This window comes from Muntiacus reevesi, chromosome 8 (genome assembly GCF_963930625.1).
Source record: "Muntiacus reevesi chromosome 8, mMunRee1.1, whole genome shotgun sequence".
NCBI classification, from domain to species: domain Eukaryota; kingdom Metazoa; phylum Chordata; class Mammalia; order Artiodactyla; family Cervidae; genus Muntiacus; species Muntiacus reevesi.
Window position 1 is genome coordinate 23,802,489 of NC_089256.1, and position 15,321 is coordinate 23,817,809.

The 15,321-nt window shown below is 46.5% G+C and overlaps 1 protein-coding gene across 1 annotated transcript in view; it reads left to right on the forward strand.

The window, feature by feature from the left end:
* Positions 1-2,678: 2,678 nt before the first annotated feature.
* The window catches only part of TRAPPC10 (trafficking protein particle complex subunit 10), a 73,734-nt gene continuing 61,091 nt past the window's right edge, over positions 2,679-15,321 (forward strand). The window contains exon 1 of the mRNA XM_065942706.1: positions 2,679-2,910. Within this exon, the coding sequence (XP_065798778.1) occupies positions 2,844-2,910 (67 nt within the window). The 5' untranslated portion in view covers positions 2,679-2,843. The remainder of the gene's footprint in view (positions 2,911-15,321) is intronic.

Below are 15,321 nucleotides of genomic sequence, written 5' to 3' on the forward strand. Positions count from 1 at the left end.
CACACAGTTATTAAGCATGCTTTAAACAGTCAGTTGTCTGTTAAGGAACCTATGGGAAGAAGAAAAAAAGCATAATTTATGTTTGTCCATTTGTTGATTATTTCCAGGGCTATCCTTTCCTTCCCATACATTCAAGTTTCCAATGTATTATTGATATATTATTTTTTTCACCCTCAAGAGCATCCTAAAGTGGGAATTCCAACTCCTCCCCCGCCAAATAATATCCTAAAGCATTTCTTGTAGTCTCTACCTGCCCGTCACAGATCCTCTCAACTTTATCAGGAAATAGCTTTATCTGTTCTCTTTTTTTAGAGTTTTTTTTTGTTGTTGTTGTTGTTGGACATATAGTTTTTGGCTGAGTTTTTTAAATTCAGCACTTTAAAAGTTTATACAGTTGTTTTTTGTGTGGTGAAAAGTCAATGGAAATTCTTACCATTTTTCCCCCGAAAGTAACTTGTCTTTCTTGGCTGGATACTTGCAAGACTTTTTCCTTTATGGTTTTCATCAGTTTAACTGTAGTGTGCCTAGGTATGATTTTGAGACCACTTGGTGTCGTTTCAGGGGGGGTTCTAAAGAGCTCCGGTACCACAGTCCTTTATGTCTCTGCGGAGAATACAGTGAGAGCAAAGTGGTAGATGAGAAGTGATTTATTAGACTAGGACATTGTGAGGCTTACAAGCAGGCAGACGAGAAATGCCATGCCCTGATAACTTAGCGGACACAGTTTTCTAAACACAGGAAAAGTGGGGAGGAGAGGAGAACTCTGTCATTCTCAGGAGACGCCATGTTTCTGTCATCAGTTCCTCCCCGGGTGGAGCAGGGGAGTTTACCTGTCCCTCCCTAGATGGTCAGGCCAGGACTGTCACAGCACTTTGGAAAAACATTTTCAGGTCTCAGTACAATCAGGGTCTTTCATTTTGAAGTCACCTTCCCATAAATGTTTTCTGTGTGCACAGAGCTTGGTTTGGGGTCACTGTCTTGTTGACACCATTGGGCAGGGTGCAGGCCCTTTTCTACTGTTGTTTTATTGTTTTGTGGGCATTGTGTAAAAAGCTTGTCCTAGGGGCCAAAGAACATGTTTCGGGGGCTACTAACTCACTCAGCTCACTGGGTAGGATGTGGGTCTCATGTCACCATTGTTTTGTTGTTTGGGGGCGTGTCTCGTGTTTCTGTTGCAAGAAATTGTTAAGCAATCCTGCTTGGTTTTGTGGTTAAGCAAACCTGCTTTCTCCAGTAATCATTAACTTACAGGGGTCAACCATATTCTTTTTACCTACAATCTACTAGTGGGATTAACTATTTAATCACCTATTTTGTCTCTTCATTCTGTCCCTATCAACTTTATTTGCAGGTATTCTACTGAAGTCCTGAGTTTCTCAATCTGTAAGTCAACATTTATCATCAAGTTTGTGGACTTCTGCCCTCCTCTCACTCTCTTCTTGGTGGGTCTCTTGGAATCTCACCCAGCAAGTGTTGAGGCCAGCTGGCATGGGGCATGTACAGGGGACCCCCCAACAGACTTCTCATTCCCCATCCTGAGATTGGTGCTCTGCCTCACAGGTTCCAGCTGTCCTGGATTCTGCCTCCTGCCTGCTCACCCAGCCACAGAGCACGCACTATGCACACACGTTTAGCAACTGTGTTCACATTCAAACTGTTCCACATACATTCGCTGCTTTTGTAAAAGGTACCCCAAACCTACTTTCCTTTCATAAGAAATGTACATGCAGTTAAAGTAAGGTTTTATTTTGTGTATCCCCCAAAGGTGCACAAGCCACGGAAGGCCCTGGTGGGTATGGAGAGCGGAGTGGGTTGGGGACAAAAGTAAAAGGCAACCCCTGCTCCAAGAACTTTTCAGTGCCATGGAGACAGGAAACCAGAGTTGTGGAAATTCAGCGATGGTTGCTTCCAACCAGAGGGAGAGGATTTGTGGGGGTCGACCTCCCAGGGGAACCTTGAGGAGGTGCTGGAGGGTTCAGGTTGTACTGGGAAGGTGTATCATCTTGTTCTACTTCACGGCAGCAATATTATTTCATAAAAGCAGAATAACAAGAAACACAGGACCAAGAGTTTTGCAAGGGGTAACTACCATTTGCTCAGTGGTGGGAATTAACCCGGTGTCTTAACTCATCCCCCCAAGCATCATATCTTTAGTAAAGATAACAATGCTCGGTTATGGGCGACAGTCCCACACCGGTGAGAAACTGACATGCCCATGTCCACCTGCTGTTCTTGGTGACTCCCGGGTCCATATGTCAGTGTTAGTGACCCCAGGTGGTTTCCACGTCCGCACACGGCTGTCAGCGACTCCCGAGTCCGTCCTCGGCCTCGGGTACGCGGCGTGGAGGCAGGGCAGGGACGATGTTCCTGGGCGCCCCACCGCGAGTTTGGGCTGCTCTCTCCACGTCAACTCAGTCTGCCAGAGGGCCCCGGTTTGGGGTGGCGGCTCTCGGCCGTCCAGCCTCTACCGTAGGGGACCAGGCGGGACGCACAGGTGCCCACGGCGGGTTCACGGGTGCTTCGGCCTCCAAAGCGCAGAGGAGAGCTCCACCAATGCTCGCGCAGCCCAAACGACCGTTCCGTCGGAGGAATGAGCCCGCGCGGCGGAAATGCCTCCCCTTTAAAGCGCGCGCCCCGGAAGCGGTACCCGCCGCGCGCCGGCACCGGAAGTGGATGCGGCCGGCGGGCGGCGGCGGCGGCTGGCGGCCGGCTCTGGAGCTGCTTAGCGGTGCCGGGCGCGCGTCGCTGTGGGGGTTGCGGCGCAGCTCAGGCTTGGGCTGGCCCGGCGCGGCCTCCGGCTGCCCATGGGGCGCGAGGGGCCGGGCCGGTGACGCCGGACGCCCATGGACGCCCCTGAGGAGCCGCTGCCTCCGGTGATCTACACCATGGAGAACAAGCCCATCGTCACCTGTGAGTGCCCGGCGGCGCGGGAGGGGGCGGCGGCCGCGGCGGGTATCACGGCCCAGGTCGCCGGCTCCTGGGCCCCGGCTCTCCGGCCCGGCCACTTCCTGGAATAGAGGTGTGGCCGGGGCGGCGGCTGCGGCGGGGCTTTGACTCCGCAGGCGACCTCCGACCTCCCCGGGACCGACCTCCTAGCGCTCCTGGAGGCGACCTCTGACCTCCCCGGGGACGCCCTCCCGGTTGTCCGGCTGCAGTTGATAGCGCCGGGGACGCGGGGCGGCCCTGACCGAGGTGCGCCCCGAGGGGCCCCCGCCGTGAGCCCCGTCCGGCCACAGAGTCAGCAGCTTGCCCCTCGCGGCCCGTCCTTCCCGGCGGAGACGGTCTTCTCCGGGCACACTGTTCCTTCCGACTCCGCAGCGGGTCTCCCGGCGTTCGGTCGCGAGCGTGGACGAAGTTTGCGTGCGGCTGTGGTGTTAGGAGACGGGGTGTGCACTTAAGGAACGTGTTAAGTGGTGAGACTCAGGGTGCCCGGCAGAGCCGTGCACAGCCGGCCCTGCCTGGCTGGGACCGCGGGCCAGGACTCTTCCTCGCCCGCAACGCGGGCACAGAGCAGAGACCCATTTCACAGATGGCGTGTAAAGGTTCGGCGAGCTTTCTAGGCTCTGGACGGAGACTGGTGTCTCGATGTTTTGGCTGTCGGGTTTTTTTTTTTTTTTTTTTTTTTGGTGTCACATTTACGCACCCACAAAGGAACTGTTTTTCTGTTACAAAATTCCCTCTAATATTTACAGTTATGACTTCAGAATTCAGTACTTTCAAAAGCACTGAGTTTATGGAAAGTGTTGAAATGTTGGCAGATGTTTTGCTGACTTGCAGAGAGATTCAGACTATTAGGAGTTTTGACTTTTGACAGTGCTTTTGTCGTCAGTTAATTTTTTTCATATGGTCTTCTGTACTTGAAAGGAAGCACTCTTTCTATAGCAACATCCGGGGGCAGGCACTTAGGCCATAGTCGATGGTTCTGTAGGTAGAAGATCCTTTTGAAAGTTAAAGTTTCTCTCTCATTCTTTTTCACTTTTTTTTTTCTTCTGATTAATGGATACTCTTTTTGTGTGTTTCCTCTTGTCATATCACTGAGAAACTGTATATTTAAAGTCAAATTTTGTTACTTTATGTTTAGCTGATAAGCTTTCTTAGGAAAATGGACTGTGTTACATCTGAATTTAGATACTTGCATAATTCAGCCAAGTTTTCTCTTTTCACCAGGACACTTACCAACTGAAAGTCTTACTCAGGACGGCACCTTCAGTCTGAGAGAGCAGGTGGATGCAGTGGTTATCTGGAGGCCCTGCAGTTAATCCCCAGGTGCTTTCTGTATCCTGAGGGAAGAGGAGCCAAACTTGGGTGGTGCTCGTGTTTGGGTTCAGTGTCTTCCAGATCCTGGAGACTTCTCCCCAAGTGTCCTCCATGCTCTGAGTGCTGGATCAATATTACTTGTGGAGGCATCCAGATGCCTCATTATATCTTATGGCCTTTAGCTTCCATTTTCCTAGCAGTGTTTCTGTAGGCATTGTGTAAATACATACCTGAAGACATGGTTCCTAAAGCTCTGTTGGTTCAGCCTTGACTCAGTGGGGAGATTGTTATCCTCATGGTGTTAGAGATACGTGTGACATATTTAGTTTCATTTCAAGTACATGACAGTCAACTCTGAGAAAGTTTCCTTTCCTACAGATTTATTGTAAAAGCTACACTGGTGGAGGTTTTTCCGGTGCTTAAAGCTGTTGTCTGTACTGATGGTATCTCTGTTTTCAGAGGCACAACCATTCATTCATTGGCGCCTCAGAGAAGAAAACGGCTTCCGTAAACTTTCAGAGAAAGTTAGCTTGAAAGATAAAACAGATGCTTTTAAATTTAAAGATTTTTTAACTTTTAGAAGAGCTGACTTCATATTCACACTTGAAATTGCATTTTGGTGTGTCTGGACTGGAGCTCCAGTAAGCACTTGCTGTCCTGGTTTTGTGTCATACTTTCTTCGTTTTGTTCCATTCCTTCTGCGGCACACATTTGATGGGAGCCCCTAGTCTAAGCAATGTAGATAAAGGTAGTAGAAAAACTGCTTTAAAAGTTCATCTGAAGGCTTGGCTGTTGTGTACATAGCCCCCTAGCAGCATTTTAATTTTCAAAAATCTGTTTAATACTTTTTCCAGCCATTGCTCCTTCAGGAAGTCTGTGGTTTGTTCATTGTAAAAATGACAGCAGAGTTGATAATTTGTTTTCAGATTTTTTTTTCTCATAGAATTTAGAACATTTAACTTTAAATGAATTGTGTTATCAGCCTTTCTGAGAAGAATGTAGAATGTTACTGGTTCAGATAAGTTTTAAGAACTGTTTATTTGCAACTGTGAGAAGAGGGGAAAGTCCCCAGAGATTAGGGGTAAACAGGATACATCATTACTTGAAAACCTTGTTAAATTATTTTAATAATATTCTGAAGCTACCTAGAAGTTTTAATGACTTTCAGTTCATAATTAAAATTTTCCAGTGCCACTGCTCAACTACCTCTGGTGCAGAGTGACCACCTTAGTGGAGGATCTGCTTAGACTTCCAGGGTTGGAGAAGCTTCTCAGTTGTTGCGAGATGTGTCTGTAATGCCTGGGGTTGTCTCCAGGCACTCAGTGGTGCTGCTGGTGTGATGACGTTGGGTGATGACTCACCTGACCGTAACAATTTGAACACCTATAGTATAATTTACTGATCATGAAATTTACTATAATTTACTAATCATGCGCCGTGAAACTGAAACTAATTCAGCAGATCCATTCAGTCTAAATTTAAGGTGGAGCTTCGATTTTTTTCTTTCAGCCACCAGATCAGTTCTCTGCTTTGGAATAAAGACTGGGGTTTCTGATCTAAGGATACGTTAGGAAAGAGGTTTCGTTTCCAGCTGTCTCGTTTAGCAGGCAAAGCTATGGTAATTCCACTGATTTGTTGGTATCCTACCCAGAATTGTTATTCAGTTGCTAACTGAACAGTTGTGTCCGAATCTGTGACTCCATGGGCTGTGGTACGCCAGGCTCCTCTGTCCTCCACTATCTCCTGGAGTTTGCTCAGATTCATGTCCATGAGTCAGTGATGCTATCTAACCATCTTATCCTCTGCCACCCCCCTTCTTTTCCAATGAGCCCACTCTTTGAAAAAGGTGGCCAAAATACTGGAGCTTCAGCATCAGTCCTTCCAATGAATATTCAGGGTTGATTTCTGTTAGGATTGACTGGTTGGTTCTCCTTGCGGTCCAAGGGACTCCCAGGAGTCTTCTCCAGCCCTACAGTTCGAAAGCATCAACACGAGATTCTGTAGTGTCTGAAAAAATAGCAGGCTTCATCCAAACTATGATCTGTCTTCACCCAGTTGCACTGGATGTTGCAGCTTTAATTTTTCTCAGTCTCTATATTTAGAGTTCTGGATCTGACATTATGAATTTTCATAGTGGGGGAAAAGATAGAAGAAATGAGCAGATCTGTAACACTTTGTACCTGGCTGGAGTTTGTTTTTCTCTCCCTGTGGGTTAAAGTTTTTTAATTCGCACGTTGTGATTTTCTACCAAGCATGAAACTGTGGCGCTTGTGATTTAACCACTTTCAGTTTCATTGTTGGAAAAGTAACTTAAAATGTCTTCTTTTTAAACTGATATGCAGGTGTTGGTCCACAGTGCATTCTTAAGTTGAGAAGAGGGGGGATCGTGTTTCCTTAGGAGACCTCAGTTCTTGGGCCACGGTTGGAGGTCGGGACTGAGGAATTACTGCCTGTGCTCCCTGGCTTTAGAAGGTGCTGCCACCTGTGCGCAGGTAAAAGCAGGCACGGTTTACTGTGTGATGACTTCCTCACCCGTGACCCAGGGTCAGGGGTGGTGCCAGTCGCAGAGAGTTGATAGGGGCTTGAATGAGTATGGGTAAAGCACTCAGAAGAATGATGAATGTGCAAAAACGTTAGCTTCTCAGCTGAGATTCTTCAGTTTTCTCTCTCCGTGGTGGCTTTAGTTTCTTCAGCAATTTTTTCATGGCACTTTTAGACTCAAAAGAGTATTTTGTAATTCCATTTATTAAGTAAATTCAAGTAATTTTATTAAGTATTATGTCCTAACAGAAGTTATTTGAAAAAAAAATACACATAAATTGGAAGAAAATTTTTTATTTCTCTCTTAGATAACCAGAGTAGCATACTATTGGGATGGTTGCACCTGTTGGGCATTGCACAACTTCTCTGACCAGAGGATCGGATTGGACGCAGTGGCTCGCTTTCCTTGGGGTGGGGGTGGAGTGGTACTTGCCTTTCATCACAACAGCTACCCTGTTTTGTGATGATAGTGATGTCACTGAAAGAAATACAGCCAATGTAGTATTGAAACTGACTCTCCTGGGGCCTGGGATGGCTTGGTATTGCTCTTCCCCTTTGGGACATCCTTTGGGCCACTATGGGTTTGCTGTGGTACCCTGGGGTCCCTGGGTAGGTTTGGGAACTCATGTTACTAGTATGTTAGCCTAACTCTAGGGTGGATATGAACTGATCATTTAGATGTGAAAAACTTCCTTTTCCATTTGAACTTCAGCTCATGGGCTTGATTTCTAAGATGTGTTTCTGAAGAGTTTCCAGTGAAGTTTGGTTTACGCAAATAAGACTCAAGGGTCTGAGTTTTTTTTAAGCTCTTTGAAATAAGCATGGCACACACCAGGTAGCAGCTAGTCTTGGCCTGGAAGGGAGCTGACAGCCACCTGGCTGGTCCACACAAGAGGTAGGAAGGGCCTTGGTCACCTTTTATGGAAAAGGCAAGTGACTTACCTGAGAATTTCTTGTCTTAAATCAGATTTTTGCCAGTTGACGGAGTGCTGGTGCCTTGCCTCCCAGGGCTCCCTGCTGATCCCCTCTCCCTCTGCTCTGGCCTGGGGGGGTCTGAATGATGGACATGGGCCCCCACAGATCCTCCCTGTCACCCCTCCCTGCTGGGGATTGCCCAGAGAGCCTTCTTGGCTTTCTCTCCTCCCTTCACCTCACCTTCCCTTCTGTCTTTGCTCCCTTCTGTCCCCACTTTCAATCAGATCATCCCTGGGGGACTGCGCTTAATGTGACTTTTAAGTATATTCGCAGTATTTTGCTCTTTAAGAATATAAATTTAAAATTGACGACCTTGGAGTCATTCTTCTCTTTTTCTCTCACAACCAACATTGTCTACCAGCAAATACCATTTTATCTTTGAAATTGATCTAGAATTTAGCCCCTTTTCTCTGCCTTCACTTCTGCTCCCCCAAACCCCGGTCCCCATCATCTCTCCCTGGGACCCCCGCAGCCTTCCAGCTGATCGACTCGTTTCTGGCCTTACCCTTGAAGCTGATTCTCTCTGGGGTTGGGGGCAGTCCCTCCAAGAGAGAAGTCGGCACATAATTCCTTGGCTTCCGCCTCTCCAGGAGCCGCCCACCTTCTCGGCATGGTATTCTCAGGGCTTCCTGTGGGCTATGAGACCCTCTGTCCACGTCCCCCATCTCCACCCCAGCTGGCCTCCTGGCCGGGCCTTACACACCACACGGCCCAGCAGCTTCTGTCCTGTCGCTCTCCTGACCCCCTGGGTGTTTCCCTCCCACACCGAGGCTGCTCATGTGCCACCTCCCGGGCCTGTGAGGGTTTGGCATCGCTTGGACTTTGCTCAGTCTTCTGGCTCAGCACTCCTGACAAATTTTTTTTTCCCACCATGGTTATTTCCCTCCACCACAACCCAGGCTGCTCTGGAATAGAATGTGAGGTTCAGAACTTTATCTGCTATGTTCACTGCTGTATTTGTGGCACCTGGATGGTGCTGGGCACATAGTTGATGCTCAGTAAATATTTGTAGAGGAAATTAATAAGTGAGTAAACATTACTCTAAAGGGGAAACTGTAAGGGGAAACTGTTATACGTAAGTTAGGAGCTTTTAATGGTGTAGTTATTTTCTTTTAAGTACATGTCTTTGTCAGGATCAGATAAGTTTGTAGAAAAATGTTTGGAGAATTTGAGTCCTGACCGTTTAGACTTGTTTTTAGGTAAACTACTATGCACTTAGGTGGTTTTTTGATTTTTGGTACTGGAACATTTTCTCTTTGGAGTTTTTGAATCGAGGAAATACGTGTTAATCCAGTAGAAGAAAAGTTCCATGGCCCATCATCTTTGAAATAGTCCTTCTGAGTTGTGTTCAGATATGGTTTCTTTACTTCAAGTCCGGAGAAATGTATGAACAAACCGAAGCGTTCTCAGGTCTGTGATTCAACTTCTGCTCTGGAGCATTTAAGATTGAGGGACTGTCAATCTGGCATTTAGGTGAAGCCTTTGAAAAAGATACAGCTGTAACTTTCAGAAATGAAACTTTAACTTTAAAAGTATATAAATAAAGCAGGAATACATTTTCATTATGAAGAATGGAATCTAAAAGTATAATTGTTGGGTCAGAAGGGGAGAGCCCGAATCGCCCTGTGAGAAAGCTGCCCTCCGAGTTATATTCTGCCCCGCTGGGTCGGAGATATCTTTTTAATTTTTGCCAGTCTAATGGACAGGTTATAGTTTTTTGTTTTTTCTTTTTCTGAGCAGCTTTATTGAGCTTTAGTCTACATACTATAAAATTAATATCCGTTGTATGTGTACATTTCTCAGACTGTTAGTAAATGTTCACAGTTGTGCACCCATCACCATAGTTCAGTTCTAGAACATTTCCATCACCCCAAGAACTTGTTAGCAGTTAATCTCTTCCCCTAGGCGTAGGCACCACTGATCTGCTTTCTATCTCTATAGATTGGCGTTTTCTACACATTGCACAGAAGTGAGTCATGTAACATGCAGTCTTCTATCTGGCTTCTCTCACTCTGCAGTGTTGCTGAGGTTTGTTCGTGTTGCACCAACTACAATTTGCTCCTCCTTTTCTTGCTGTCTAGTATTCCAGTGTGTGGACCAGAATACCCCCTTTATCAGATATGTGATTTGCAGATATTTTCTCCTATTCTTTGATTGTCTTTTAGTTAATCTGTCTTTAGAAGTGCAAACATTTTAAATGTTAAGTCCAGTTACCCATTTTTTTTCTCTTCTACTTTCAATATCGTATCTAAGAACTCTTTGACCAGCCCAAGGCCATCTTCCATCATAGTTGTTTTGGCATTACACACCTGATGATTAGTGAGGTTCTTTTTATGTGGTTCTTCGTGCTTGTACTTCTTGAGAATTGCCTGTTCATCTGTGTTTATTTCAACGTATAAGTGGTATGGCCAAAAACATATCTAAAAGATGAATTGCTTCTTTATACCCCCGCCCATTTCTTCTAATCCTGTTATTTTGAAGCAAATCTCAGGCATCGAACATTTATCAGTAAGTGTATGTGTTGTGGACTGAATATTTGTATGCCCCACCCAAATTCCTACATTGAAGCCCAAACCAGTAATGTGGTCGTATTTGCAGATGGGACCTTCTGGGAAATAATTAGGATTGGCTTGGGTCACAAGGGTGGGGACCTCATGGTGGGGTCATTGGCCTCGTAAGAAGAGGAGGAGAGGCTAGGAGAGCAAGTTAGCAAGGGGAGCCCTCACTGGGAAGCCCACGAGGAGGCACCTTGGTTTCAGCCTCCAGAACAAGGAGCAAAACAGTTGTATGTATTGTTTAAGCCACTCCATCTGGGGCGTTCTGTCATGCAGCCTGAGCTAAGACAGCCTGTATCACTGAAAGATAAGGGCTTTAAAAAATATAACTGCAAAACCTTTATCACATCTAAAAATACAATTCCTTAGTATCAAATATTGAGTGTTTACATTTCCAGTGTGTCTGAAATGTCTTTTAAAAAAATGCTTTAAATTATTTAGCGGCAGTAGGTTTTTAGATTAATGTTTTCATTCCCTCTTGAAATCTTAGTTTCCCTTTCCCCCCTCTGTGGTTCCTTATCGCTTGTTGAAGAGTCTGGGGGTGGGGGGGCGGGGTGGTGCCTTGTGTCCCGTTTGCCAGCTGGCTTCTGAGGTGTAGGAATCCTTGTTATAGGAATCTTTAGTTTCTTTGCTGTCTGGTGTAACATGATGTTCCAGACTCACTTTGTGCATTTCCTGCCCTGGCCCTGGAGTCAGCCATTCAGGGAGCCCCGATTCCTTCTGGTGGGAGATGGCATTTGGTAGTTGCTGCTGGGTCTTTATAGGGGGAAGAGCTGGGCTCTAAAGTCACTCTGATCTTTTCAGTTCAAATTCAGGACTTCAGGGCTTTATTTAATTGCTCTGTCCTCTCTGTGTGCTTTCTCCCTGCTCTTTCTCTCTCTCATATTTTTTCTTCCAGTTTTCAGGCATGCTTGGGAATGATAGAACAAGGTCCTCAGACTGGATCAGAATCCCGTGGAGTGCTCGTGGGGGGCAGAGTTTCTGATGGAGCAGGATGGGGTGGGGCCCGGGCTTGAGGACCTCTCACAGATGCCCAAGTGATCCTGGTGCTGTGAGTCCAGGGCGCTCCGCGGTCTGCCTCACACAGCCTCTGATAGCCCTGTGACCTCCACCAGCAGTGCAGCAATCCAGTGTGTGGCCCTGTCCTCCCTGGCCTGTCCCTCCCCTGGCCTGAAGCGTCTCCTTCCTGGGAAAGAGTCATACCTGTCGTATCGGTATTTCCCTTTCTTAGATAAGAGATCGCAGACCACACACACCTTCCCCACATTGCCTTCCCCTCAACATTTCTGGGAGGACGGAGTGTAGAGGTGGTGCCCTCTCTTGTTTACAATCCTCAGAGCCCTGTTACGTCGGTGTGCCGTGGTTTTTTCTGTCATCCATCAGTGGAATTTGAATGGTTTCGTCTTTTGCTCTTTGACACAGTCTTGCAATCAGATGTATTTTCCCCGTGTATCTGTTGGGGTCTATCACCGTGAGGACTGCTGGGCTCTGGTGAGCACAGTTTTGCTACTTCAAATCCCCCTTCAAAATGATGCTCCTTTTGAAAATGATAGACCCCATTGAGAAAGTGAGTGATCTTTGAACGGACTTTTAAGGAGGTGAGAGGGTAATCCAGGGAAGGAGCGGTTTGGGAGAAGCCTCCTGTCCAGGTGTGCCTAAAGCGAGCAAGATGTCCTCCTGAATTGCAAATGCTGTGACTCAAATAGCTGTAGCTTGACTATGTTCCCTGTATTTTGTTAAACATACATAAACCTTCAAAGCCTGATTCTTCGGTCTTCTTATATATAGATGCACTTATCCAGTCTTTCTTTTTCTGTTAAATTCCTGAGTTTTGGGTCTAATGTGATCTCTGAGTACTAGAGAAGGCCATTACTATCTTGTCCTTCTTCTTAAAAAAGGGAGACTTTGGGACTTTCTGTCTCTTGAGTGGCCTCTGTGTATTGGTTGCAGTTTCTTTTCTGCAAACTCCCACATCATGGAACCCGATGAACCCTCACACATTGTACTTTGCCCCTTTGGTCACGTCTGCAGGCAGGGTGGTGCTGATTGTGTAACTGGGTTCGGGAGTGAGGCAGCACCCGGGAGAGCAAGCAGGTGTCTGTCACCTGCAGGCTGGGGAAGCTGGTGGACCAGACCTGTCATGAAAGCTAGCGCTGAGATGGCAGGATGGGCTGAGGTGTGATTTAAGAACACTGGAGTGTGTTGCCATTTCCTTCTCCAGGGGATCCTCCCAACCCAGGGATCACACCCACATCTCCTGCATTGCAGCCAGATTCTTTACCAGTGAACCACCCGGGAAGCCCAAGAAACAATAAAGTGAGAGAAAGATGCATCTTGGAGCAGCAGTACAGAATGCTGAGTCCAGAGTGGGCAGCTTTACTCTGAGGAGGGCTTGACTCACCTGGGCGGGGAGCCGTGGGTGCCTGGGCTTCCCTGTGTGGGGTGGCCCTCGGGCTGCTGGGAGGACTCAGGGTGACTGAGCAGCGTGCTTACAGTGCATGAGCAACTGCGCAGTAAGCGGGTGGTCCCTCCTCTGACTTCTGTCGGCTAGTTCTCATCTGGGACCATACCCTCTAGTGCTTATAGCAAGTCCTCCCGGATCATCAGATTGGGAGTAGTACATAGATTCGGGGAGGGGGTTGGCAAATCAAATGCTTTTCTTTGTTTTAAATCAGTCCCATGACATTACTTCTGATGGTTGTGTCAGTTGCTTGTGACTGCTGTAACAAATTACATAGACTTTGTGTCTAAAAGTAACACAGAGGTATTTTCTCTGAGTTGTGGAAGTCAGCAGTCTGAAGGGCTTGGTTCTCTCTGGACTGAGATGTGGGCAGGACTGGTCCTTCTGAGGGCTCCAGGGGAGAATCCCCTTTCCGGCATCTGGAGGCGCCTGCTCCCTTGGCTCTCTGGGCCCCAGTTCGGTCTTTCTCATGACGCCATCTCTCTGATTGTGGCTCTTCGCCATGTAAGGACCCTTGGGAGCATAGTGGGCCTGTCCGGATAAGCCAGGATCATCGCTTTATTTTAAGGTCAGCTGACTAGCAGCTTTAATCCACCTGCAACCTTGATTCTTCCTTGCCATGTAATGTAACATGTTCACAGGCCCCAGGGGAGCAGGACGATTCTGTCAGTTTCTGAATGCCCTTGACACGTGTCTGATGCTATAAGTATGAAAGCCCTATGTCCTTCCCAACAAATAGGTGACTTTTCTTTAACCTTTTGCTCTCCCCGAGGCATGATTGGTAACTTTGGAGCACTTGCATCACATTTGTTAATTTATGCTACCCTTTCTGTAGATGGTTTAGTGCTTAATGCAATCTTATGTCATCATCAAATCTTAAATTAAAAAAAAATGATTGCATAAATATTACATATACCCAAATACTGCATATAAATAACCATAAATATTGCAGCTACATTAGCAACAACAAACATATAGCTTTTTGAACAGAGATACAAATATTTTCTTCTCAATTAAGAGAATAGATGCCTTTATGTTAGCCTAGTGTAGACACCTAGTGCTCCTGAGATGCAGATGGGGATCTCTTTCTAACCTCCACCCCAGACGGAGCCAGTTCACATGGTTTGGTTGGATGTTGATTCCAGCAGGGTTGAGCTTCATGTGCCTTTCCTCTGCTGGAGGCATTTTCACACAGAACAGGACCCTGGACTCAGCTCTGCTCTTAAAATATCAACATAAGACTGATTCTGTTCTGGTCGCAGTTGACTGTTAACTGAAGATCAGGATTTAAAAATGCTTTGACACTAAATAACCTTGTGAAAAATAAATGAAAATAAATAAATAAATAACCTTGTGACATTGCAGTTCTAGTGGATCCTAAAATAAAAGTTTTGTGCAGAAAAATGATTGAAAGTGAAAGTTTCCATTGCTATTTACGTTGGTAAGGGGTGAAGCCAATGCTGTGTGACAGACCTCAGCTGTGAGTGGCCCTGAGTGCGGCAGGGCGGGTCTGCCGCACCCAGCTGGGCTTGGTCTGGACATGTTACTCGGCTTAGACTCTGATCTTAGTGATGGTGTGTGGGGTCTAAAAGACTGGCCTACAGGTTTCTATTTTTGATTATAATTGACTACTTTGAAAATTAGAGTTGTTTCAAAAATAGCCAATTTCTTACCGTCTTTTTTTATTGTTCATTTGCTAGGTTGTTTATGACTCCTGGCGACCCCAGGGACACCAGGCTTGCCTGTCCTTCACCATCTCCCAGAGCTTGCTCAGTGTACTCCTGTCCATTGAGTCAATGATGCCATCCAACCATCTCATCCTCTGCCCTCCTTCTCCTCCTGCCCTCAATATTTCCCAGCATCAGGGTCTTTTCCAGTGAGTTGACTCTTTGCATCAGGTGGCCAAAGTATTGGAGCTTCAGCTTCAGCATCAGTCCTTCCAACAATTCAGGATTGACTTCCTTTAGGATTGACTGGTTTGATCTTCTTGCAGTCCATGAGAGTCCAGGGGACTCTCAGGAGTCTTCTCTGGCATCACAATTCGAAAGCATTAATTCTTCAACCTTCTTTATGGTTCAACTCCCATATCTCTACATGACTATTGGAAAGACCATAGCTTTGACAATACAGACCTTTGTCGGCAAAGTGATATCTCTGCTTTTTAATACACTGTCTAGGTTTGTCATAGCTTTTCTTCCAGTATTCACTTAGTATTCTTAGGCTTCCATTGTGGCTCAACTGGTTAAGAATCTGCCTGCAATGCGGGAGACCTGGGTTCAATCCCTGGGTTGGGAAGATCCCCTGGAGAAGGGAAATGCTTACCCACTCCAGTATTCTGGCCTGGAGAGTTCCATGGACTATATAGTCCCTGGGGTCACAAAGAGTCGGACACCACTGAGCGACTTTCACTTTCACTTTTTTTCTAGGGAGCAGTGTCTTCTGGTTTCATGGCTGCAGTCACTGTCCACACTGATTCTGGAGCCCAAGAAAGAAAAGCTGCCACTCTTTTCACTTTTTCCCCATCTGTTTGCC